Consider the following 27,857-nt stretch of genomic DNA (forward strand, 5'->3'; position numbering starts at 1 on the left):
ACCAAATTCTTTGTTTTACACATTTGCCGCATCAAAAATATTATATAATCCAAACAAAATTATTCAAAAATATATTGAAATAAAAAAGGACCATGTGGAGATTTTGAGCCACATAACTCGATGAATCTTGATTTTGTCACTTTTTGACCAAGATCCATACCTGACCACCTTTCAATACCATAATCACACTCTAAACCACAAATACTTATTAACCTTAGAAAAACTAATCGTAAATCTAAACAGCAATAGACTTGATTTAGTACCCGCCAAAAAGTCCTACTTTTGCGTCTAACCCGATCACCATTTTTCTCCCCCACTCATAATGGTTGTTCGCCTACAAAACACAAACACACTTCCATGAATTAAAATATTCTTAATCTTCCAAAATCGACAATTTCATTATTCCCATTCATGTTCCTTAATTTCAAAACTAAGTAGGTGTATCAAACATCATAATTACTCCAACGTTGTTCTTCCCAAATTGGTAAGCCAAGAACCATCAACTCCAACCCAACAAAACCCTAACTTTTTTTTTTTTCATATCTCTCTACATTAGTTAAGTGGAACTACTCGTAGTCATGACATCAATGGCATCATCAAACAACGTTAATCTTGTACATTGTAGTTATTCTCAAAAGAGTCATCATATTCATACCCCCAAAAACAACCTTTCTAGAGTGGGTTTCTTGGCTTCTGATATGCAAAACCGAATTAGGATCTTGAGACAGTCGGTTAAGGTGAAGGCGAACGTTGGAAGTTTTGATAAGGGAGTTGAAACAGTGAATGGGAAAAAGGTTAATGGGGTGCGTTTAGGTGATCAAAGAGAAAAAATTAGTAGTAAAGATTGTAGCTTTGAGGAACCCGATGATCGTGGGGTTCTTTTAGGTAGGTTTGTGGAGAATCGGTTTGTTTATCGACAAACTTTTGCTATTAGATCTTATGAAATCGGACCCGATAAGACTGCCACCATGGAAACTTTGATGAATCTTTTACAAGTAGGTTAAATTTACTTCTTTCTTTTCTTCTAGCTAGAAGTTCTTGCCAAATCTTTATTAATGCCAAATCTCATATATGATTCATTGATTTTAAGTGCCAAACATGGTTGTGATAATACACAGGAAACGGCTCTTAATCATGTAACAAGCGCAGGTTTGGCTGGAAACGGATTCGGAGCCACCCATGAAATGAGTCTTCGGAAATTGATTTGGGTCGTGACACGGATCCATGTTCAAGTCGAAAAATATAGCTCATGGTAAAGAGTTGACCAAATTCTTGATTCTCTCGAACTTTGACCTAATTTTCCAATATCTTATTAACCGAAAAAGCCGACAGGGGAGACGTAGTTGAGATCGATACATGGGTGAATGCAGCTGGGAAAAATGGAATGAGAAGAGATTGGATTATACGTGATTTTGTTACCCAGAAAATTATAACTCGGGCTACAAGGTAAATTTTTGTAAAGTATTTATTATTATTGTTTTTCTTATTTAATAATTAGTTTTGAAGTAAATATCATCGGGTTGTATGCATGCATATAGTACATGGGTGATTATGAATAGAGAAACGAGAAGGTTATCAAAGATCCCAGACGAAGTTCGAAACGAAGTGACACCATTTTATCTCAACAGAGACGCAATCGCGAAGGAAAAGATCGATCATGAAAAGATCGAGAAACTAACGGATGAAACTGCTGCGAGAATTCGGCATGGTTTAGCGGTAAGTCAAACAAATATTTATGTTTCTTAGGCACTATTAGTAGTCTTTCAATTACGCTTTGCGGTTTTGCACTTATATCATAAGAACTACATATACGACTATGTATTAGATAGTTTCATTTAAAAAAAAAAAATCTAAAAATTTGAAAATGTTTGAATTTATAAAAATAAAATTAAAAATTTTTAAATTATTAAAATTAATGTGTTTTATTCTCTTTTAAATTTAAACAAATAATTGAGATAAATAAACAAAGTAAAATAATGAAGTTAATTTAAAAATTAAAAAGAAAGTCAATTACAGAAATTGATATCTATTTATTATTATATTTATTGTAATTATTATATTTAAATATTATATGAAATTTAATAAAATGGAAAAAAACCATAAAGTGTCGTATGAAAAAATTTAACTGAAAATAACCAGAAAATAAAATATGATCAAATCAATGAGTGTTACACGTGCCAAAAAAGTTATTTATTTATTAGGAAATATTACTTTAAACTCTTTTATTTTAACTAATAACTTAATTATATTTAATTAATGGTTATTCAATAATATATTAACATCAATATAATCGTTACCAGAAACAAGGTTTTTAGAAACGGAATCTACAACAGAATAAATCATTAGCCAAATATTATCTTTTAGCGATAAATTAACAAGTGCTTAACGGACTTTTCCGTAAGTCATGTTTCTAGTAGTGAATGTAGTAATTTATGTGGGTATATTTTTATGGGAAAATGACTATCGGTAACGAGGTATTGATTTTGTTTATATTTGGTATTTTTTTTATTTTTGTACACGATATATCATCAAATTTGATGCAATTGTATTATGTTTAGTCTTTTTTTCTTTTGTACACCATACTCGATCAAATTTGTTGCAACTGTTCACATTTCCCCTTATGATCGGCTAGTGCATCGTCTAAGCTTAGTCGTACCATAATAAAAAATGATGTTTTTTTTTTTTGCATGTATGTATATTTATAGTTTTCATGTTTTTATTCTTAATTCATAGTAATTGGCTTAATCGGTTTACTCAAATGAGTTAAAAAAATAGTTCTAAGGGTATTTTTGAAAACATCCCTTTTATGCAGTTTTCTGAGTTTGAGTTGACTCTTTTAGATTTGGTATAAGCATGGGTATTAGGTTGCTTTGTTTTATTAATTATAATCAAGTTTTTCCAGCAATAAAGTTCTTGTTCAACAATTAATTCCATGTCGTACCATTTTTCTTTAATTCGTTGTTTTCTCTCGTGTTGTTTCATCATTCTTGTTCTGATTTCATACTTGGGCACTATGTTACACTAGTTTGACTCCATATACTTGGTATCAAAGTGAGGTTAAGATGGGGCTAGTTTAAGCATTAACTTTTGAAAGGGATGAGCCTTCGGGTGCGGGGTTGCCATCGTAGCGAAAGCAAGGTGTTCGGCAATGATTTTTTTTTTCAACGAGGAGCGACAAAACTGAAAGTTTGGTCGCACAAGAAGGTCCGGGACTGCAGTGGTTGTTTCGAGACTATTTTACATTAGAAGACGAAGATGGTAAAGTATTTTCAGGTCAACCGTTGTCACGGGGAGACGAGGAGCACAGTTCTATATGATGGGGGTGGGGGGGGTGAGGGGGGACCGGTGATAAACATAGGCGGTCTGTGGCTATTAGTTATGATCAAAGAATGATTTGTTTCGAAATGTTTTCAACAGGGGGTGCTACTGACGGGACTTTACAGGTCTTGATCGATTTGTTCGTGATAAGGGGATACCGGTGTAAGTGTGTGAAAATTAGGCAAGAACGATCCGCTAAAGCAGGTGGCTTTAGATTCAATTCATTTGGCATGATTGAAAGAAATAAGTGAAGCAAGTGGCTTTGTTTTATTGGTCAGTGGATATGCCACTTTGAACAAAGGTGATCGAAACAAAGGAAGAGATTGGAGAAACTACACGGTGTGAACATTATGGCATTGGAGTTCAAATCAGGTGGCTTTAGATGTGGCTAAGGAAGAGGTCATTCATCCGGAAAAAGTCGACATGGTAATGAACATGTCCAATAGGATACCATGGTATATGCCACATGTGTTTTCAACAATCAAAAGGATTGAGAGATAACTTTGGAGATGACCAAGAAGTAGGTTAGGTGTTTGGGAGAGGTCGATAATCGAGATGGTTTAAAAAGAAAGTGATTAAATATTATTGTGAACAGGCAATACGATCAAACCGATTAAGGGGGTGATTGATTCCTTTTATGCAGTTTTTTATGCTTGAGTGGGACTCTTTTTGATTTGGTATAAGTAGGTATATGGGTATTACGTTGCTTTGTTTTATTAATTAGAATCAAGTTTTTCCAGCAATAAAGTTCTTGTTCACCAAGTAATTCCAAGTCTTACCGTTTTTCTTTAATTCGCGATTTTCTCTCCTATTCCTTCATCTTTCCTGTTTTGATTTCATCTATAACATCCCAAAAATCAAGGAAGATTTTTCATTTTTAATACCAAGCCCAAAACCATAATTGTTTACAAAACACAGTTTCCAAAAGACAAAATTACAAATCAAAGTATCCCAAAAATCGAATTTCATAAATTTTGAAGGATGTGCATGATCAAGCCTTTTTCCTTGACCCAATCATCTGAGGAACCAGAAACCATAACAAACAACTGTAAGCATGAATTAGTGAGTTCACTTAAAAATACCACCACACAAACATATAACAGTATGCATATTGGCTCCGCAACTAATACATTGGATTACCCCCAAGCTCACAACATGAGTCTGGCTCACCTTCCGACCCACAACCCATGTACGGCTTGCTCCCGAGTGCAAAACATAAGTCTAGCTTTCCTTACTAGCCCACAGCTTATGTTTGGCTTACTCCCGAGCCCACAACATAATTCTAGCTTGTCATACCGGCTACAACTTATGTATGGCTTGCTCCTAGGTTTGCTAGGTTCCGCATAGAACACGATTTCCTCAACCCAACCATACAAGTCGACATGTACATAACATATATCATGCATCCAACAAACAGATAATCATATAACCAGTTAGACAAACAGATAGATCTATAGATCATTACCGCATAGCAACATCCTATATACTAGGACACAAACCTAACATATCACTACAACATAGCAACATCCTCTATACCAGGATACACAACCTAGCGAGTCGAAATTAGTGCCTTTGACCCACGAGTACAATGAGGAGAACTCATCTTTGAGTTTCAAAAGATTGTAGAACGGTACATAACTTTGAATATCAACTCTACCAGTCACCTATTCATCGGAACATGACCAATTTAAATTATAATCAAAATACCCTTAGGTCAAACTTGGTCAATGTCAAAGTCAAAAAGTCAAAAAGTCCACCGAGTCAACTCAGCTGAGTACATCGAGCGTACTCAACTATTATACACGACATACTAGCATATTAAGCAGAAAAGAGAGATGTTGACCTGGTACACCCAGTGTATGTACATGTTTTCTTTTCTTCTATTAAGAGCTTAATCCTTAAGTTCTTTTGCCCAAATTCCAAATCTAGTCCTCAAATTTTGTCCTTTACCATAAAGTTTCCAACTTTATGGTATTGTATGGCTATTAAGTTCTCAATACCAAAAGCCCTACATTGTTAACTCATTAACACAACCTAGATCATGCATTGAAAGAAACTATTGACCAAGACTACATTTTTATGCTTCTAAACACTCTAAAATGCTTGCAATGACAACTTATATGTATTAGAGTAACCCATACTCATAATACCAAGCTTAAGGGACCAAAAAAAAACACCATTTCATGGTAAACAAGATCTAATCAATACTTCATAAAGTTCATAGTTTTTTACCTCCAAATGATGCCAAATGATGATGTGATTCTAGATGCAAAGTGTTCTACTCTTCCAATATGATCTGCTCTTCTTTCTACCTCCTTCAAGATTACGAAAACACACTCTAATGGGTCAAAATGCTCTCAATTAGATTAGGATTTGCAAGGGGGTCGAAATGGGGTTGGAGGCTGATGAAAGAAAGAAGACTTGGGAGTTAAGGATGTTTAATTAGGGTCCAAACCATAAAAATTAGGGTTTGACCCTTGACCACATGCTCCCCAGCATACCAAATGTATACGCAGCGTATTCAAGAAAACCCATGTACACCCAACGTACTCACGTAGCCCCCAAAATTACAAAAATGCCACTAAAGACCAAATTGCAAACAAGTCTCATACTAAGTGTTAAAAGTGTAATTACTTGGAAATTGAGATGTTAAAATTCTCTCCCACATAAAAAAGACTTCGTCCTCGAAGTCCGCAGCCGCATATAACTCAGGGTAGTGTCCTTACATCTATGCTTCATGTCATTCAGACAATCCTCCCTAAAACCCAATCTGAACTAAAAGTCGGCTCATTTAGGGGACTTCCTTCCCATACTATATTTAACCTAATCTTAGAGAAACTTACATTCCCCAACCAATAATTTATCCTTAACACACTAACTTTTACCACTATAGAAAACCATCATAATTCTACCCAAAATACGGAAATCGAATACCCCGAATGACTCTCAAGTAGGCAAAAGTATCTTAAAATGTAGTCAATATGACTTCACTTTACAATCTGAACCATACGAAATCCTTCAGACCCCAAATTACCTTAATGATATACCTGGGAAACAGAACCCCTGACCATTGACTGCTGATCAACCCTCCGTTCAAAAACAAGGCAACTCCCTACACGGGTCTCAGCTAGATAACCATTGTATAGAAACAAGTTCAACGCAATCATATTCCACAACTTCATATATATAATACCTAACTGCTAGTGAGAACTATAGATCTGGCGACTTTCAAAACTATAACCACTTAAGCAAATCCATCAATACGCTTCCTGGGATCGGGAACCCATCAGTTATAAACTATAAAACCCATATTCCAGAACTGATATTCATCCATTCGTTGAACCTACCCCTTGACTTTGACTAAGAACACCACCAAACAGGCGTAACGATGTACTCAAAATACATTGATCGTGAATTTCAACCAATCCCAAATTTAGAGGTTGTACCAAAAACCTTAAATACACCCTTGACTCCATGACACATCATTACCAACCCACTGCTCCTAGGAGAAAATATGATTAATCCAAGAATTTTCATGTTGTATCCAAACACTTATCAGCTCAGGTTTACCTAGCAAATCACTCGAGATATTCACGATAAACTTTCCAACTTGAGGTTCCATAACCAATATCCATCATTGGTAACCAAACTCTTAATAAAAAACTCACAAAAAATGAGATTTATAATCCAAATACTCCGCAAGAGACTTTGATGCACGATTGATATTCCCAACAACCATTAACTGACCATATTTTCCAAACTAGATGGTCACTGAGCCTCCCAACTCCCACTATTCACTAACACCCAAACATATCAAGAAAGCCAACGATCTGATACCTAAGAACCTCAAAAAATTGACTACCGGGTCCCACCTATACGAGTCATATAGCCACTGCTTTACTATGCATCGTGACACCTTTAAACCACTAAACAATAAGCTCGTGGTACTAAGTCACTTTTGCTGTTGTCCAATCACTGGCATGAAGACTCACAACCAATGCCACAAGGGTTTAAAATACCCATCCATCAATCCAACTGCTTGCACGAACCCAATCAACATACCTAGTGATGCTAACTGAACACAAATATGGTTCAATCCATATACCAAACCCGCCGATGCATCATGTTAAAGCCTAATTATGCGTAGATCCAAATCCAAACTTGGAAAATTACACAACGCTTCCCCAACATCCAAACTTCCGATAACCAAGGACTTTTGCCAAACTCAAGCCTTTTATGAACAATTCCACAATTAATGATTTGGGGTACCCATACCCAGGAACAAAAATATACCTTATACAAACCTTAACCACATGTCGACATATCCATTGAACTCCAACTAATATAACTCAAAACCTCTGAACACCTTCTGCTTCTGGCTATAAGAAACAAGACCAACGATCGAGAGTGCATTGAAAACTAATCCATTGATCCGACTCACTACTGGACAAATCTCATGAGGGACTAACCATACAAAATCTGAAACTAATTGATTGATCATCAACTGTCCAATCTAAACTATAGATATCAATCTATACAACAAGTTGACAACTCCCTTAATAATCGATCTAAAACTCTACTAGACAAATCCCATGAGTGACTAACCATACCAACTCTAAAGTCGATTGATTGATCAACAACTATCCAATCTAATCAGTTTAGTCAAATGAGTTCAATAACAATTTTAGTTCTAATGGTATTAGAACATTGCTTTTATATAGGTTTTTGTGTTCGAGTAGCACGCTTATAGATATGGTATAAGTAGGGATATGTTGTTTTGTTTTATTACTTATAATCAAGTTTTTCCAACAATAAAATTCTTTTTCACCAAGTAATTTCAAGTCTTACCGTTTTTCTTTAACTCACTATTTTCTCTTATGTTGCTTCATCCTTCCTGTTCTGATTTCATCTGTAACATCCCAAAAATCAAATAAAAATTTTCATTTTTAAAACCAAGCCCAAAACCATAATTGTTTATAGAACACTGTTTCCAAAAGACATAATTACAAATCAGAGTATCCCAAAAATCAAATTTCATAAAATCTGAAGTATGTGCACAATCAAGCATTCGCCTTGCCCCGATCATTTGAGGAAACTGAAACAAGCAACTGTAAGCACAAAACTTAGTGGGTTCCCCTCAAAATACCACCAAACAAACATATAACAACATGCATATTAGGTCCACCGCTAACATACTGGATTACCCCCGAGCTCACAGCATGAGTCTAGGTTGCCTTCCTACCTACAACTCATCGTTGTCTTGCTCTCGAGCCCACAACATAAGTCTGACTTGCCTTACTAGCCTACAACTTATGTATGGCTTGCTCCCGAGCCAACAACATAAGTCTGGCTTGCCTTATTGCCAGGCAACTTATGTTTGGCTTGCTCCTAGGTTTGTTCGCTTCCGCATAGAACATGATTACCTTAACCCAACCATACCATGTCGACATATACATAACATATATCATGTATGCAGTAAATAGATAATTATATAACCAGACAGAAAAACAGACAGATCTACAGATTACTACTGCATAGCAACATCCTATATACTAGGAAACAGATCTAATAGATCACTACAACATATCAACATCCTTTATGCTAGGATACACAACATAGTGGGTCAGCATTGGTGCCTTCGACCCACGAGTACAGTGAGGAAAACACATCTTTCAGTCTTATAAGATTGTTGAACAAGACACAACTCCGAATATCAGCTCTACTAGTCACCTATTCATTAGAACATAACCAACTTAACTTATAATCAAAATACCCCTAGGTCAAACTTGGTCAAAATGGATCAAAGTCAAATAGTCAAAAAGTCCATCGAGTCAACTTAGCTAAGCACACCCACTATACTCAGCTGGTATGCATGGCGTACTAGCATATTGACTCGAAAAGCGGGATGTTGACCTGGTACTCCCATTGTATGCACTTGTCACCTTTTCTTCTATTAAGAGCTTAATCCTTAAGCTCTTTTGTCCAAATTCTAGATCTGGTCCTCAAATGTTGTCCTTTATCATAAAGTGTCCAAGTTGATGCTATTGCATGGTGATTAAGTGCTCAATACCAAAAACCCTACCTTGTTAACTCATTAACACAACCTAGATCATGCATTGAAAGAAACTAATGACCAAGACTACATTTTATGAACTCTAAAATGTCTGCAAGGACAACTTATATGGATTAGAGTAACCCATACTCATAAGCTTAAGGGACCTAAAGAACACCATTTCATGGTAAACAAGATCTAATCAATACTTCATCAACTTCATAGATTTTTACCTCCGAATGATGCCAAATGATGATGTGATTCTGGATGCAAAGTGTTCCACTCTTCCAAGATGATATTCTCTTCATTCTACCTCCTTCAAGATTACTAAAACACACTCTAATGGTTCAAAATGCTCTCAAATGGATTAGATTTTTCAAGGGGGGCGAAATAGGGATGGAGGTTGATGAAAGAAAGAAGACTTGGGAGTTAAAGATGTTTAACAAGGTTCCAAACCCAAAAAAAAATTAGGATCTGACCCCTGACCACGTATGCCCAACGTACCAGATGTACATGCAACGTACTCACAAATCCTCCAAAATTACAAAAATGCTACTAAAGACCAAATTGCAAACAATTCTCATACCAAAGGTTAAAAGTGTAATTACTTGGAAATCGAGGTGTTACAATTCTCCCCAACTTAAATCAGACTTCGTCCTCAAAGTCCGCAACTGCAAATAAATCAGGGTAGTGTTTTTGCATCTCTATCTCTGGTCAATCAGAAAATCCTCCCCGAAACCCGATCTGAACTAAAAGCAGGCTCGTTCAGGCGGCTGCATTTCCATACTATATTTAACCCAATCTTAGTGAAACTTACATACCCTAACCAATAATGAATCCTTATCCCACTAGCTTTTACCACTAAAGAAAACCATTATAATTCTGCCTAAAATCCAGAAATCCAGTACCTAGAGAGTCACAAATAGGAAAAACTATCTCAGAACACAGTCAATATGAATTCACTTTACAATCTTAATCGTACGAAATCCTTCAAACCCCAAATTACCTTACTTATATAACTAGGAAATAGAACCACTAACCATTCGCTCATGATAAACCCTCCATTAAAAAGTAAGGCCATTCCCAACACAAGTCTAAGCTACATAACCGTTGTATAGAAACACATACAGTGCCAACATATTCCACAACTTCCTAGCCATAAGACCTAACTTCTAGCGATAACTATAGACCCGAGGACTCTCAAAACTATTACAACTGAAATAACCATCCATCAATCAAACGACTTGCAGGAACCCAATCAACATGCCTGTTGATGCTAACCGAACAGAAATATGGTCTAATCCATATACCAAACATACCGAAGCGACATGTTAAACCTGATTATGTGTAAATCGAAATCCAAACCTGAAAAACTACACAATGTTTCCCCAACACTTGAACTTCCAATAACCAAGGACTTTTTCCAAACTTGATCCTGCTATGAACAATTCTACAATCAACGATTGAGGGTACCCATACCCAGGAACCAAAATATACCATGTACAATCCTTGACGATAGGTCGACATATCCATTGAACTCTAACTGATATAACTCAAAACTTCCGAAGAACCTCTACTTTTGACAATGAAAACCAAAATGAACGATCGAGAGTGCATTGACAACTAATCCATTGATCCGACACACTATAGGACAATGCCCATGAGGGACTAACCATACAAACTCTAGAACTAACTGACTGATCAACAACTATCTAATCTAAACTATAGATATCAAACTATACAACAAGCTGACAACTCGCTCAACAATCGATCCAACACACTACTGGACAAAGCCCATGAGGTACTAACCATACCAAGTCTGAAACCGATTGACTGCTCAACAATTTCCCGATTGAAACTATAGATATCAATCTATATAACAAGCTGAAAACTCCCTCAAAAACCGATACTCAACCTGAGGGACCCACACGCCTCTTGATCTATTTGTTGATGCTCATGCAAGGAACCACTAGCTACAATGAGCTCTCCTCTAGCAGTTTCCTATCTCGAAGACGACTGTTGCATTCCTAAACACATACCTTTGGTGGCAACTTGCTCTGTACCCCCATCTTAACCATTCCTGAACTAAAGTCTCGATACCAGAATAGCAGATCCATATGAACCGTTCTTCTGACACCAAAAAATCGAACAAATCCATGATCCTCCAAGCAGAATACCCAGTTCTCCCCAATTAGGGTTTGAACTACCACAAATTGGCATTGCAAATGGAAGAAATACTCAAACTGGTTAACCCAGATAAATTGTACCCCTTACCCATTGGAATGTATAACATCTCGCAAGTTGACCTTCCAAACAAGGATCAAGCAAACTTAAAATGATTCTGAATCTTATATAGATACCTCGAAAACTCCCCAATCATGAATGTCTCTAACATCTAAAGTCCTATGAAGATGCGCAAGCAATAATTGACAATGCATTCATGACACCGATTTCCTATTTTGAAATGAATGGACTACTACACTCTTCGCCTACAAGTATCCAACGGTCAATTCATTGCGAGAATCATTCATAAATACAAAAGGAATCATTCCCACAGTTAGGATACATCAGAGACAACAAAATTTGCCGCTCTTAATTCACTTCCCTGATTGTGTGGAACCATCAGCGAGAACCTGACCTACCTATACCCAAGGAAGTCAGACCCTTGATCTCATCTCAAGGAAACAACAACACACGAACCCTTTAGTGCATTTCCACATTGAAATCTCATGTCTGCTCTCTGTCCTCCGAATACAGAAATCTAGAAGAGCATAACCTCATCTGTGGATAGTAACATCCCAATCCATTCGTCAATCATTCAGCCTCCAACTGCAAATCCTCGAGCCGATCATCACAATCGCTTAATTTTTTAATCATGCAACTCAGTTTTTACTTCCTCGAGCAAGGACCTCGAGACCTCAAAACCAACTAACTCACCTAGGTCTGTACGATTCAAACCCAAACTGACATGGCTGCTAAGGCCCTAACAATCATCAGACCCATCCTCAGCCTGAACAACCACACCCGATAAACCAAATTAGACGGAAAACACATTTATATGAATCATGGTGCCAAACCATATGATCTAACCTCAATCATCTCCTCAGAATCCCCGAAATTCTTCCTCTAATTGAGTATGAATCATGTGCTTTCAGCAGCACGGCCCAATACTACCTTCCATACCTATATGTACTTTCCTGAAGGATCATTATGCATCCTCTAAGTAACTACTCATGTCCACTACCGTCTGATCCAAACACATATACATGTTCTCAAATGAATACCCACCACTAAATAGTGCATCAATTCCTTTAAGGCACTTCCTAGGCTCTCCTAGGATTCCAACCTCAACCTGCCATCAACTGCTGAAGAACCCCTACTAATATCAGCTAACTAGTTCATGAATACAATTACATACAACAAACCTTAAATAAAATGTTGAATAAAATAGCCAACCCTACAACAGTTGGACTCATACAAGAGTTTTTTATTAGGGCCAAGTAAATCACTCTAAAATTATTTAACCTTTACTGCATGTAACTTAGCATATTCACTTAATAGTTAGCTCACATCAATATGAGTCCCAGAAAGCACAAAGCAAACAACATTCGAGCAATAAAACTAAGTGACACAATGAAACCATAGAATATCAGACATATCTTACACACAAATCCCAGACCACAATGCCTAAGAATCAAGGATACAAATACATCATGCATCTACTCTCTCATGAGTGGCTATACACTCCTCAACTAGCCCGTTACACCCATACTCACTCCTGAAACTTCCACGAACCATGCAACCGTTCGTGCATGCTAATCATAAATAACGTTGGATCCTATAGACAGTCAAATACTTGATTATACCCTAAGCCATTAATCAGATAAGAACAGGAAATAAGGCTAAATCATACTTTCTCAGACTATAAAATATTAGTTATGTGTGACTATGATGCATACACTAAGCAACTACAGTGATGATGTCAGTTTCATACAAGAAGTCCTCCTAGGCTATCAGGCATCATACATTAGGATGTTCTATGATGAAACTCCTGATGATCCCTAACCTAATACTAGCATGCATTTCTATCATAAGCATCATAAGCAAATAAAAGTGTGGGTATATTGGGTATACTTTCTTGCTCTGGATGATCATACACATCTCATCCTTCTTTGGTTACCTTTGTAAATAATTTGCAAAACAATTTTGAAAACGTTTTGGATCTAATTTTGAAAACTTTTACAGCCCCTTAGTTTGAGATTGGATTCACACGAATACTCATCCAATCCACTCAAACCAGGGCTCTGATACCAACTTGTAACATCCTTGAAATCAGAAAAAAAAAATGCAGTTTTAAAACCATGCCCAAAACCATAATTGTTTACAAAACACTGTTTCCAAAAGACATGATTACAAATCAGAGTATCCCAAAAATCAAATTTCATAAAATATGAAGGATGTGCACGATCAAGCCTTCGCCTTGCCCCAATCATCTGAGGAACCTGAAACCATAACAAACAACCGTAAGCACGAAGATTAGTGAGTTCCTCTAAAATACCACTACACAATCATATAACAACATGCATACTAGGTCAACAACTAACAGACCAGATTACCCTCAAGCCCACATCATGAGTTTGGCTTGCCTTCCGGTCCACAGCTCATGTCTGGCTTGCTCTAGAGCGCACAACACAAGTCTGGCTTATCTTACTGGCCCACAACTTATGTATGGCTTGCTCTCGAGCCCACAACATAAGTCTGGCTTGCCTTACTGGCCCACATCTTATGTTTGGCTTACTCCTAGGTTTGTTGGCTTCCACACAGAGTAGGGTTGCCTCAACCTAACCATACCATGTCAACATATACATAACAGATAATCATATATAACCAGTCAGAAAAATAGGCAGATCTACAAATCACTACCGCATAGCAACATCCTATATACTAGGACACAGATCTAACAGATCACTACAACATAGCAACATCCTTTATACCAGGATACACAGCCTAGTGGGTAGGCATTGGTACCTTCGGCCCACGAGTATAGTGAGGAAAACTCACCTCTCTGTCTAAAAAGATTGTTGAGCAGTACACAATTTTGAATATCAGCTCTATTGGTCATCTATTCAGCGGAACATGACAAACTTAACTTATATTCAAAATAACCAAAATACTCGTAGTTCAAACTTGGTCAAAAATAGGTCAAAGTCAAAATGTCAAAAAGTCTAACGAGTCAACTCAGTTGAGTACGCCCAACGTACTCAGCTGGTATGCATGGCGTACTAGCATATTGACCAAAAAATCGTGATGTTGACCTGGTATGCCCAATGTATCATTGTGTATGCCTAACGTACGCTTTTGTCACCTTTTCTTCTATTAAGAGCTTAATCCTTAAGCTCTTTTTTCAAATTCCAGATCTAGTCCTCAAACGTTGTCCTTTACCATAAAAATTCCAACTTTATGGTATTGCATGGCTATTAAGTGCTCAATACCAAAAACCCTAACTTCTTAACTTATTAAGACAACCTAGATCATGCATGGAAAGAAACTAATGACCAAGACTACATTTTTATGCATTTAGACACTCTAAAATGTCTGAAAGGACAGCTTATATGGATTAGAGTAACCCATACTCATAATACGAAGATTAAGGGACCAAAAGAACACCATTTCATGGCTAAACAAGATGTAAGCAACACTTCATCAAGTTCATAGCTTTTTACCTCCAAATGATGACGTGATTCTAGATCCAAAGTGTTCCACTCTTCCAAGATGATCTTCTCTTCTTTCTACATCCTTCAAGATTACCAAAACACACTCTAATGGATCAAAATGCTCTCAAATGTATTAGGGTTTGCAAGGGGGCGAAATGGGGATGGAGGCTAATGAAATAAAGAAGACTTGGGGGTTAAGGATGTTTAAATAGGGTTGAAACCCTAAAAATTAGGGTTTAGCCCCTAAGTACATATGCCCTGCGTAATCAAGAAAACCCATGTACCCCCAACATACAAGCATGCCACTGAAGATCAAATTGCAAACAATTCTCATACCACGGTTAGAAGTGTAATTACATGTAAATCGAGATGCATCATCATCCTTGGGCATCAAGGTTACATTAGTTTGACTCCTTACAATAGTTTAGCACTAAACCGTTTGTCTAACACGTAAAAATTAAAAGAACGCATACTTTTTGAATTCTCGTTCTCCTTTACTTTATCATATGCAAATAAACAAAAGAGTGTAACAAGCTACTATAGGGTAGGGGTCATTTTTTTACTATTAGACTAGGTTATCAACGTATGTAGCATTTTATTCTCCGTTTTAACCGGTTATTTACTTTTTCAATTCGGTTTAATCTTTTTTTTTTTTGCTTTTAAAATATTAGCCGAAACTTAACCAAATAAGGTTTGGATAAATCGGTTTTCAAGTTATTTTGTTTGGTTCACGGTTAAATATGAATAATAAAATTAAACATTTCAAGCGTATATATAAACATTGATTTGTCCAAAAATAACTTAACAAAAACGTCTAAGCCAGTCATAGGTCAAAAAACGATGAAAAACTATAAATGTTCATTGTGTGTATATGCATATTTGTGAATATTTGAATTTTCATATATGCACATTAGAAAAAATGTCAATTTTTTTTATTATTATGGTGCAACTGGCTTAGACGATGCACTATGGATGGTGTGATGGTGTTACTTTTGAAATATTTGAACGGAAAAAAAAGAATTCATGTTTTCAAACAAATATTGATTCTAAATTTTTTTTTTATTATGTTCGCATGTACTCTTTTTTTTCATGCATCATAATATCTAATTTATTGAAATTGTTCATGTTTTACCCTTCTAACCAGTAATAGCCGATTACAAGAATAAAATGTGAACAATTTCAACAAGTTTGATGGTCTATGATACACACAAAAAAAGATACTACTAAATATGAACAATATCAATAGTTTGTTGTTCACATTTTATTGTCTTGAGTCATTTTTCCTCATTTTTATTAAATCATAACTTATTTAACACAAGTTAATTATTTCTAATTTGTATCAATATATCTATATGATAACAAATTATGTATGTAAATAAATGAAGTAATTAAATTTGATAATAAAATCGAAATTATGTGTGTAAATAAATGAAATAATTAAATTTGATAATAAAATCGAAAGATAATTGTCTAGTTAATAAGAAGTGGGATCAAAGAAGCTTTTGCAAAGTTTTTTAAGATTTTAATCTGTAATCCTCTCTACTAAATGAAAGTTTTTTTTTCGTTATTTCTCACTCTCATTCAATTTGTCAAATATCATTTTGTTGTTATTTTGAATTTTTTTTCCACATGCCATTTTATAAGTATTTCTAATTTATTAAATTTCACATAATATTTTAATATAATAATTGTAATAAATATAATGATAAATGGATACTAATTTCATTATTGAGCTTAGCTTTTAATTTCAAAATTCTATAAATTAAATCTTATTAATTTCTTTTATTTATTTAAAATATTTATTTAAATTTAAAAGATAAAAATCATTTCTATTATAATAATTCATTATTTTTCTTATTTTCTTATAAATTCAAAGGTCTTACATACTCTGAGCTTTATATATATATATATATATATATATATATATATATATATATATATATATATATATATATATATATATATATATATATATATATAAATTAATACATGTAATACATGGGTTTCACAAATAAATATGAAGTTATAATAAGAAATCATTATTGTTTGTTGTATATGTAAATACTTTTAATACTGATTTTTTATTTTGTTGGCATGTTATTCATTAGAGAACGGAAAGTTATTTTAAAATTACAAATTATTTTTATGTATATAATCTTTAATAATATTAAGATTTAAATAAAAAAATTTATTTTAGTTATTACTATTTTTATCTAACAAAAATAAGTCAGATATTTTTTAATTATAATATAAATCCAAATTTTCATGGTATTTTTGTTATTTTGTAAATACATTTATAATATATATTTTAAATGAAATAAATATGTTTATATGCAGTTTGTTATAACTTTATTTAATTTTTAAAAATAAAAATAAAAATAAATATTTTTCTACATTTTTCAATTTAGTTTTACTTAATTTTCTATTTATATATAATAGAAAAAATAATTGAAAGACTTATTCAATTATTTCAAGTCATCAAAATTCGAACATCATCGTAAAATAAAATATTTTATTTTATAATTTTTTATAGTCCATTAATTCATAATTTCATTCAGTTATACGAATCATACCACCTATATATATATATATATATATATATATATATATATATATATATATATATATATATATATATATATATATATATATATATATATATATATATATAATTAACAATATAATAAAGAATAAACCTTCCTTGGTAAAACATATAACATATTTTTCTAGAAAAACCTATATATTTTATTATTTCTTCAATTTAGATCTAATTAAAGTATAATTTAAAAAAATTATAATGAAAACAGTAAAATATAGCAGCTTTTTAAGAAATAAAAAAACGTTTAAGCTAACAAAAATAACCTAATATATAATTTTTTTTTTAAATTGACAATATGATTAAGAATAAACTTTCCTTGTTAAAACATTAAACATATATGTACAGACCTCACACGTATATTGGCTTATTTTTGTCCAGCCAAGTTGGAGTGACATGGATGCTAATCAACATGTAAATAATGTGAAGTATATTGGTTGGATTTTGGAGGTCTCTCTCTCTCTATCTCTCTCTCTCTCTTTCTCTCTCTCTCTTCTCTCTCTCTCTCTCTCTCTCTCTCTCTCTCTCTCTCTCTCTCTCTCTCTCTCTCTCTTATTCTCATGTACAAGTGGATATGCAGAGTGTACCAATTAAAGTACTAGAGGAGTACTACATGGGAAGCATAACATTGGAATACAGAAGGGAATGTCGTCAATCCGATATGTTGGATTCTTTAACAAGCATGAAAACAAGGCTCCTAAAACAAGACAAAAAAATCCCCATAAGTACAACTCTGAATGCATGTGGTCCAACTCCTAATGCACGTGGTACAACTTCAACACCAAATTTGGAGTGCACACATTTGGTAAGAATGCAAGATGACAACGTTGAAATAGTCCGAGCAAGAACAGTATGGATTTCAAAACAATAAAATCCACACACCAAAAATATATATGTATTTGTTTGTTATTTGTTTATTGAAATCGTAAATGCTGTTTGACCTATATGGTATAATTTACATTTGTATGGTCGTTTTAGTCAAATTCCCGATTGTATTTTGACCACTAATCTTGTTTTTAGGCAAAAGTTTGAATGTTCAAACTGATTTCATCTTTATGGAATGAACATAATTAACTTTTAGTTTTATGTGATGTTTGAATTTTACTTTGAAATACCATAGCTAGGCAAAATATGACTTGACATTGAAATAATGGTAATTGTATATAAAAGGCACTAAACTTGTATAAAATTTGGATTTTAACATTATGTTTTTTTTCAATTAATTCAGTAAGTTTATAATTTTTCTAACCATTCGATCAGTTTAGACAAAAAGTTGTTTTCATTTCCACATACGATTCTAGTTGACAAACCATTAAATTAAATTGAACATGTAAGTTAAATTAAACCATTACATAGATATGCACCAACTTTCCCTTATTTCTTCTTCTATTCTTCTTCAAAGCATCATAATTTTGTACAATGACTTCCCAAGGTATCTCAAGTAGGTAATCATCTATAGCGGGTGTAAACATGGAAAGTATGGTTGTTCATATTAACATCTCCTAAAGGAAACATTCATTGCCTTTTTTTTACACTATGAATCACTAGAGCTGACATTTGGAAGTCATTACAGAAAACCGTGATAATCTAAGTGTAACATCCCTAATTCCAACCAATATTTTGATTTAAAATTTTAATAATCATTCAAAAGTCATTCCTTGAAAATGTATCATAACATTCATCTGTTTAAAATTCATAAAGTCAAATCCGAGTAAAATTATAAAACCAACGAAAGTCGAAATAACAATATGACACCGATGTTATATACAATTACGCTGCACCCCATTCAATTAGTTGACATAGGTTATCCACCGGCGATTTCGGAATCACTTGTTCGTGCTCTCAGGTTATCCACTGGCGGGATCACACGCCGGTAGATATCATCGACGTAATAGAGATGGGCAGTAGGGAATGGGGAAGACAAAGGAATGTGCATGGGGATTCTAGGGTTCATCATGGAAGATTCGACATAAACGGTAGTCTCTTTAATGCAGAGGTTTCATCGTTCTTTATAATGAATTTTCGTGATTCGGTACAAGTTGTTGATTTGTGGTCGTCTGGGACATATGGTGGATGCATTTATTTTGAAAAAATTGTCCAAAATGGGGAAGCGATTTGGCTTTATACGTTTTTCTAATGTTCACAATACATATCAGATGATTAGAAGTTTATGTGAAGTGTGGTTTGGTACTTATAAGCTATTCGCGTCCTCACCTCGTTTCAACAAAGAGTATAGTAATCGATTGGGAAAAAATCTTTAGTCGAGAACTATGAAAAGGTCCTCTCATTACTCTCAAGTTTCTTCTTTTGTAAATTCATATGCATACATACTTAAGGGAACAAATTTGGCAAATGGCAATAAGGCATAGGAGGAGATCATTGAATTATTTTCTGGAGATTTTGTTGTGCACAAATATAAACGGGCTTGTTTGGTGAAGGCCGGGGACTTTCTTACCCTTCCTAATTTGCGTATGCTGTGTTTAGATGAAGGCTTTGAAGATTTTGATATGAAGTATGTTGGTGGTTTATGGGTGTTAATTGAAATTAAATCCAAGCTTGCATGTAAGATCTTTTTGTCATCTGATGTGATGGATCATTGGTTAACAGAGAAACGAGAATGGGATTGGAATTTTGTTCCATCGGAACGTATAGTGTGGGTAGACATTGAAGGACTGCCATTGAGAGCTTGGAGTAAAGAGTCTTTTAGGAAAATATTGGCAAAACGGGATCAATTGCTCATATGGAGGATAATTTAGGGGAAGATGTGTATAAGAATCGTGTTTGTATTTTGTCTAACTCACAAAATATAATTTCAAATATGGTGAATGTTAGGGTCGATGGTAAACTGTTTTCTATTAGAATTAAAGAGGCATCGGGGTGGACACCTTCTTTTAATACAAATATTCCTAAGGTAGAAGTTGAAGACTCCGATGGGGAGGTTTCTTTGGAGAATATTGAAAAAGAAGATGGTAATTCTTCTTTAAATGACAAGGATGAATCTTTGGATCCATTTGGAATTTATGAAACTATGGAACGAATGAAAGAAGAGGAGAGAAGGAGTAAAATGCCAACAGGTTTTAAAGGTTGGGGTAAAAGCAAAAATCAAAGGAATTCCAAAGTAGAGTTGGAGGGGCAAAATGGGAATAAATTTTCAGAAAATTTATTTTATACTCTTTCAGAAGCTTTGATGGTGGAGAAAATTCGTGACCCTTCTCCAGATTGTTCCTCTGCTAACCTGCTTATTCACAAAAATCAGAATGCAAGCAGTCTTAAAGATGTTGTCTAGCATTATTACTTCCCATCAGATGTCGCACCAGCATCTTCCCGTCCTCACTTGTCGATGTCAGTTTCTAAGTAGCATAATACTTTGGAGCAGGTCTTGGTTTTTCAGTCTACAACTTCTTCTTTGAATAAGGTATTATAGAATGGTTCTATTAGTTTTTCCCGGGGGGGGGGGGGGGGGGGGGGGGGGGGGGTATGTCCGGATGTCAGGGGTGGAAGTATTGGAGGATTCCTTGTCACATCCTCCAGGTTTTTCGGATAGATTAAAAGGGAATAAAGAGCATAGTGAAAATTCCACATCGGAGGAGATAAGAAGAACGATGGAAATAGGTCAACAAATTGGAATTAGTATAAATGGTTGCTTGGATCAAGTTCAATCTGCTGTTGAAAGGGAGGGGATAATTAATAAAAAAATAGTATTTTATGAATTGTTTGTCTCTAAATATTCAAGGAGTGAGGTCTGTTGACAAGCGGGTTTGGGTGAGATCGTTATTTCATAAATTTAAAATAAATTTACTTGCTATACAAGAAACGAAGTTAGAGCTTATTGATTTTTTGATGGCATGTTCTTTTTGGGGTAATAGTTCCTTCTCTTATGCATATTCTCCTTCTCGTGGAGCTTAGGGGGTCATTCTTGTCATTTGGGATCAGAATTGATTTAATAAAAAAAAGGGTGTTTTCTTCTGATTGGTTTGTAGCAGTGGAGGGGGTGTGGGTCTCTTCTGGAGTTCATTGTGCTTGTTTCAATCTATGCTCCGCAAGGGACTGAACGTAGAAGACATCTTTGGGAAGAACTTATTCAATTGATGAGTTCTTGTTCTGGGGAATATGTTTTTATGGGTGACTTTAACGAAGTGCGTGATGAATCCGAAAGGTTGGGGTCTCAGTTTAATCTGGCATTTGCTAGGTTTTTTAATCAGTTTTTTTGAGGAGGCTAATTTATTTGATATTGCTTTGGGGCGACCTCGGTTTACTTTGATTAATAAGTGGTGCTAAATTCAGTAGGTTGGATCGTTTTTTGGTTTCTGGGGGTCTTTTTGTGTACTTTCCTCATCTCACAGGTTTGGTCTTGGAGAAGAAAATCTCGGATCATCGGTCTATTACTTTGCTGGAACATTCTGTTGATTATGGCCCTAAGCCATTTCGTTTCTTTCATTCTTGGTTCAAACATGAAGGTTTGGATGAAGTGGTTCATAATTCGTGGTCTACGGTTGTCGATTGTGATGGTTTTCTTAACCCTTGGGTTATTTTTAAAAAGAAACTTCGAGTTCTTCAATCTAATCTTACGGTTTGGTATTCTTCTATTCGGATTGGTATGGATGGTAAAAGAAAATTGTTACAAGAGAAGATCGAATCGATAGATGTTATTCTTATGGAGGGTGATGGTAGTGCTAATCTTCATGAACACCGAGTTTCTATTTTGAGGGAGTTGATAGATTTAGATCAGCTTGTCAGAGTCGACCTAGCTCAAAAGGAAAAAGTTCAGTGGGGTATTGAGGGGGATGATGGAGTTTGGATTGATGAACCAGGGAGGGTTAAGAAGGAGTTTTATAATGTTTACAAATCGCTCTCTAAGTAGAGAAGGACTCATCATTCCATAGACCCGGCTCTCTTTCATACCCTTTCGGAGGTACAGGGTCAATTTCTTTAGGCCCCTTTTTCTTATGATCATATTAAAGGGCAATTTGGGATTGTGGGTCGGATAAGTCACCTGGTCCAGACGGTATTTCTTTTGGTTTTATTAAGCGTTATTGGGATCTTATTTCTTTGGATGTGGTGGCGTTTGTGCAACATTTTCATTCTCATTATTCCATTCCCAAAGGTTGTAATGCTTTTTTTTCTCAGTTATCCCTAAGGTACGGGACCCAAAGGTCATTAGGGATTTTAGACCTATTAGTCTAATTGGTTGCCAATACAGAATTATTCGTAAGCTTTTAGCTAATAGGTTGGCAGAGGTTATTGGTTCTGTGGTTAGTTTGGAGTAGTTTGTTTTCGTCAAAGGTGGACAAATTTTGGATGGTCCTTTTCTATTGAATGAGGTGGTAGCTTGGAGTAAGGCTTTCAAAAATCCATTGATGATTTTTAAAGTGGATTTTGAGAAGGCTTATAATTCTTTGCCTTGGGATTATCTTTTGGAAATTATGCGTATTATGGGATTCGGTTCTATATGGTGTGGTTGGATTAAGGAGCTTTTAAGCACGTCTAGAGATTATGTCCTAATGAATGGGTCTCCTACTGACGAGTTTCAAATTTTTAGAGTTTTGAGACAAGGGGATCCATTGTCGCCATTTCTTTTAATTCTTGCTATGGAGGGGTTTCATGTTGCGTTGTTAAAAGCTCAGCAATCCAATATTTTTCGCAGAATCTCCATAAGTGACATTCATATCTCACATTTGTTTTATGCTGATGATGTGATTTTGCTTTCTACATGGGATCCAGATAATGCCAAAACTAGTTTACATATGTTGAGGTGTTTCTATGTGGCTTCGAGTCTAAAAATTAACTTGCAAAAATGCAAGTTGATTGGAGTAGGGGTTCCTTTAGCTCAAGTGGAGTCTATTGCTGCTACTTTGGGTTGTGTTTCAGGTTCACTTCCTTTTGTTCATTTAGAGGTGCCGGTTGGTCAAAATATGGCTAGAGTTTCTGTGTGGTCTTCTATTCAGGATAAATTCCATTCTAGATTATCTGGGTGGAAAGCGAAGACTCTTTCTATCGGTGGTCGTCTTACATTGACTAAGTCAGATCTTGGAAGTTTGGGGAGTTATTTGATGGCCAGTTTTATGGTTCCGTCTAGTGTTATTAGTTCTTTGGAGTGCCTTAGTTCTAGATTTTTTGGGGTGCTAATTTAGAGGATACTTATATGCATTGGGTCCGTTGGGACAGAGTTTTGGCTGATAAAAAAGAGGGTGATCTTGGAATTGGAAGTTTGTTTTCTTTCAATCGGGCTCTTCTTTTTCGTTGGTGGTGGAGATTCTTCCATAACCCAGATTTGATTTAGGTCAGGATGGTGAAATCTTTACATGGTACTGATGGGGGTTGTTACTCTTTGTCGTTGAAAACAGGGTAGATAGGTCCTTGGAGCGGGATAATTAAGATGCTAAAGCATCTTAGAGATCGGAGGGTGGATTTGAGGTCTTTTTGTCCGATTATAGTTGGAGATGGGAGTAACACTTCTTTTTGGCATGATGTTTCGAAAGGTGATCAGGCTCTTGCGGTGTCTTTCCCTAGAATGTATGCCCTAGATATTCGTCGGAGAGTTTTAATTCGTGATAGGGTAATGGTTGGTTGGAGTGTTGATTCTCTCAAAAGATTACCTAGGGGTGGTATTAAGCAAACCCAGTGGGAAGACGTTTCTGAGTTGTTGCGTGATTTCCATCTTACTTCCTTTCCGTATCGGTTGGGTTGGTCTATTGATGTTTCTTATTCATTTTCGTTTTTTCGGCTAGATTTATTATTGATAGTGCTTTGTTGGGGACAGGTGGTTGTGAGACTACATGGAATAATTAGGTGCCTATCAAAGTAAATATTTTCATTTGGAGGTTGCGGTTGCAGAGTATTCCAACTAGAGAAAGGTTATCGCTTCGTGGAATTATGCTTAATTAGATTATGTGCCCTATCTATTCTATGAATGTTGAGTCTATTGATCACTTATTTGCTGAGTGCATTAATTTGAGGGATATTTGGTCACGTGTGGCTATTTGATGGGATGTTCAGATTCCTTCTCAGTTATCGATTGATTCTATTCTTATATGGTCTCGGTCGTCTGGTTTGAGAGGTGGTAGAATAAAGGATTTTCAGGCGGTTATATTTACAACTTTTATGGTGCGTTTGGAAGTTTCAGAATGATTCTATTTTTGGAACGGTGGTGCCTAGGAGATCTTTTATTTTTGATGATGTGGTTGAAAAGTGTTTTTTTTTATTTCTAATAGATGTACTAAAGCTAAGATAGGGTGGTCTTCTTGGCTCCATAATCCTTCTATTGCTTGTATTTTTGTTGTAATGTTTTTTTTTCTAGCTTCTTGCTAGTTTTTTAATAAAGTCCCCGTCGTTCTAAAAAAAATTATGCCGCACCCTTCCTTTTCACTTCCAATCAACCTGAAAAATATTTAAGTTAACAACGTAAGTGTAATAGCTATTGAGTTTCCCAATATATCACATATTCCACCATCCATACAATACATACAAACAAAGGCTATCGACTCTAGTACTAATCCACTTGATCAATGACAAGTAACTGCTTCGGTGTCGTCTAGTCATCAGCGTCGACTAACAGCTCTGGTGTTGTCTAGTCACCAACAACAAGTATTCTAGTCTCACAACTCTAATTTCATTCCACCATCAACCCATAAACATTATATATATATATATATATATATATATATATATATATATATATATATATATATATATATATATATCAACATGCAATCTAACAATCAACTTGCAAAAGATTAAACTAGCATCATAGTGTCATGCGATGCGATCATGCCAACCCCTTTCCCTTCAAGCTAGAAGTACCTGAAACATAAACTGAAACTATAAGCACAAGGCTTAGTTGTAACAGCCCAAAGTCTCAGTAAAAAAAAATTATTTTTAAATAACAAAATCCATTTCCATAAGTTATAAAATTCCAAATACAATTGTTTTCAAATCCAAGCATCAGATACATTATTCATAAAATCAGAGTGTCCTAAAACAAAATGCTAGAGGGTGCACGACGGCCATCATGTCAGGCCTTTGCCCTTAGATCCTGAAGTACCTGAAACAACAACAAATTGTAAACTAATGATTAGTCAGTTTCCCAAAGCACACCCCACATAATCTACATAACCATATAATCCATATCAATCACATAAGACATACATACAAACAGATAAGGATGCCCTGGACACCCTCCAGGGTCTTACTCTAGGATGCCATGGGCACCCTCACATGATCTTACACCTACGTACCATGGGTACCCCCTATGGTCTTACTTGGAATGAAATAGGCACACCCACATGATCTTATAGCCAAGTGACATGGGAACCCCCATGGTCTTTACCTGGAATGCCATGGGCACCCCCACATGGTCTTATAACCAAGTGTCATGGGCGCCTCACATGGTCTTTCATGCAATATCACAGAAATAACTAGCATACCACATATCATATAACCAACTAATATACCTCATATCACTACATCAACCAGCATATCATATATCACAAGATGGGCCAGCCTTGGTCCCTTCGACCCATTGGCATGGTGAGGAGACTTACCTCTCAAGAAATGTTAAACCGGTAAGATAAGTCCCAACTTGCAACTCCAACTCAACTGCCTACAACCATCATATGACCAACTTTATCAAAATCCCGAAATACCAAAAATAACCTTACATTCAAACTTCATCAACCATGGTCAAAGTCAAGGTCAACAGTCCATGTTGACCTCAATTGGTCAAGTGCATCTAGCCACTCGTCGAGTTCCTTCAGAGTCCAGAAAACCAGGAAAAAACCTAGTCAACTCACCAAGTTGTCAGGAAAACTCTTCGAGTCCCCATAGTATCCAAAAGGCGGGAAAACCCAATTCAACTCGCCGATTCAGTAAGGCAACTCGTCGATTTTTCCCCACGATGCACCCATTTGAATTATCCTTTGATTCCAGGGACTTTAATGCTAAGATCTGGACTCCTAATATACCCTAAAGGATAAAGTTTCTAACTTTATCCCTTAGTACCATCCCAATGTCCAAAAACTCTCAGCCAAGCCTTGCAAACCCAAATGCTTAACCATTAAGTCAACACCTTAGAGATCTGGAACCCACCCCTTCTCAAAAGGGTTCTAACCTCAAGGTTGTCCCAAAGATTGAATCTTTATGGACATGCATGTCTAGTGCATGTCTTGAAACCAAAATGGCCAAAAAGAAGAAATATTCCCTAACTTCCATGCATGGAATCAAAACTTGACCAAGAGTCAGATCTAACCCTCTATGAGGCTCTCTTGCCCTGCAGATTCATAAAGTTGCAAGCTTTATGAATCTCATGCATGCACAACTAATAATAAGGAGGGAAGAAGGGACAAAATCTGAGATCTAGCTATATATGTACTTAAAAATTGGGTTTTGGGTACTCACAACAGCTCACCACTGTGCCAAACCGAAGATGCTTGCTAAATCCTTGCCTCTTTCCCACCAACTTCTCCTCTTTTTGCTCCAAATTGCCAATTAGCTCACAATATGGAAGGAAATGGAGATTAGGGTGTGCAATATCAATATTAGGGTTTAGGAGGCTGATAACGGCTCAACCTCTATGGCTTAAGGATAATATATAGGGTGAAAACCCTAAAACTTAGGGTTTGATCTCAGACTATCAACTCGCCGAGTTAGGGCTCCCAACTTGTCGAGTTGAATCCCTAAACTTCGCGGCAAAATACTTTCCTACACGATGAGTTGGAGCTTCCCAACTCGTCGAGTTCCAGTTTAAAACACTAAAACTGTTGAAAATTGAATAATACCTGACCAAGCGTTACAAATCTCCTCCACTTGAACTAGAATTTGTCCTCAATGTTTGATGACGCAAACAAATTCGAGTAGTGGTCTTGCATATCCTCTTTTGACTCCCATGTCCTTTCGGAGCATGTACGATGCTGCCATTGCACCTTCACTAGCTTCACTTCCTTGTTACGAAGGAGCTTAGTCTTCCTATCAAAAACTACAATGGGCCTCTCAATGTATTTCAGGCTCTCATCCACCTAAATGTCGTCCAAGGAAATAACCGCAGTCTCATTAGTGACACACTTTCAGAGCTGAGACACATGGAAGGTGTTGTGAATCTGGCTACGCTCGCCCGATAGATCTAAATGGTAAGCCACCTAACCCCCGGGCAATAATCCTGAAGGGAATAATATATCGGTGCCTT

At 35.7% G+C, this 27,857-nt stretch overlaps 1 protein-coding gene across 1 annotated transcript; it reads left to right on the plus strand.

Annotated features, from left to right (window-relative positions):
- Positions 1-394: 394 nt before the first annotated feature.
- LOC144997177 (palmitoyl-acyl carrier protein thioesterase, chloroplastic-like) lies at positions 395-18,695 on the plus strand. The gene is made up of 6 exons (XM_078957014.1): positions 395-995; positions 1,119-1,252; positions 1,333-1,446; positions 1,539-1,716; positions 18,062-18,130; positions 18,261-18,695. Exons 1-6 carry the CDS (start codon positions 579-581, stop codon positions 18,549-18,551), a joined length of 1,203 nt encoding a protein of 400 aa, XP_078813140.1. The 5' UTR covers positions 395-578; the 3' UTR covers positions 18,552-18,695.
- Positions 18,696-27,857: the final 9,162 nt, after the last annotated feature.

Source organism: Lactuca saligna, chromosome 5, assembly GCF_052625555.1.
Source record: "Lactuca saligna cultivar CGN05327 chromosome 5, ASM5262555v1, whole genome shotgun sequence".
Lineage (NCBI taxonomy): Eukaryota > Viridiplantae > Streptophyta > Magnoliopsida > Asterales > Asteraceae > Lactuca > Lactuca saligna.

Excerpts from the sequence above, each read along its gene's own strand:
- LOC144997177 (XM_078957014.1), top strand. The coding sequence starts at position 579 with ATGACATCAATGGCATCATCAAACAACGTTAATCTTGTACATTGTAGT. Across the intron at positions 996-1,118 it reads CTTTGATGAATCTTTTACAA|GAAACGGCTCTTAATCATGT; the intron begins GTAGGTTAAATT and ends GATAATACACAG. Across the intron at positions 1,253-1,332 it reads GTCGAAAAATATAGCTCATG|GGGAGACGTAGTTGAGATCG; the intron begins GTAAAGAGTTGA and ends AAAAGCCGACAG.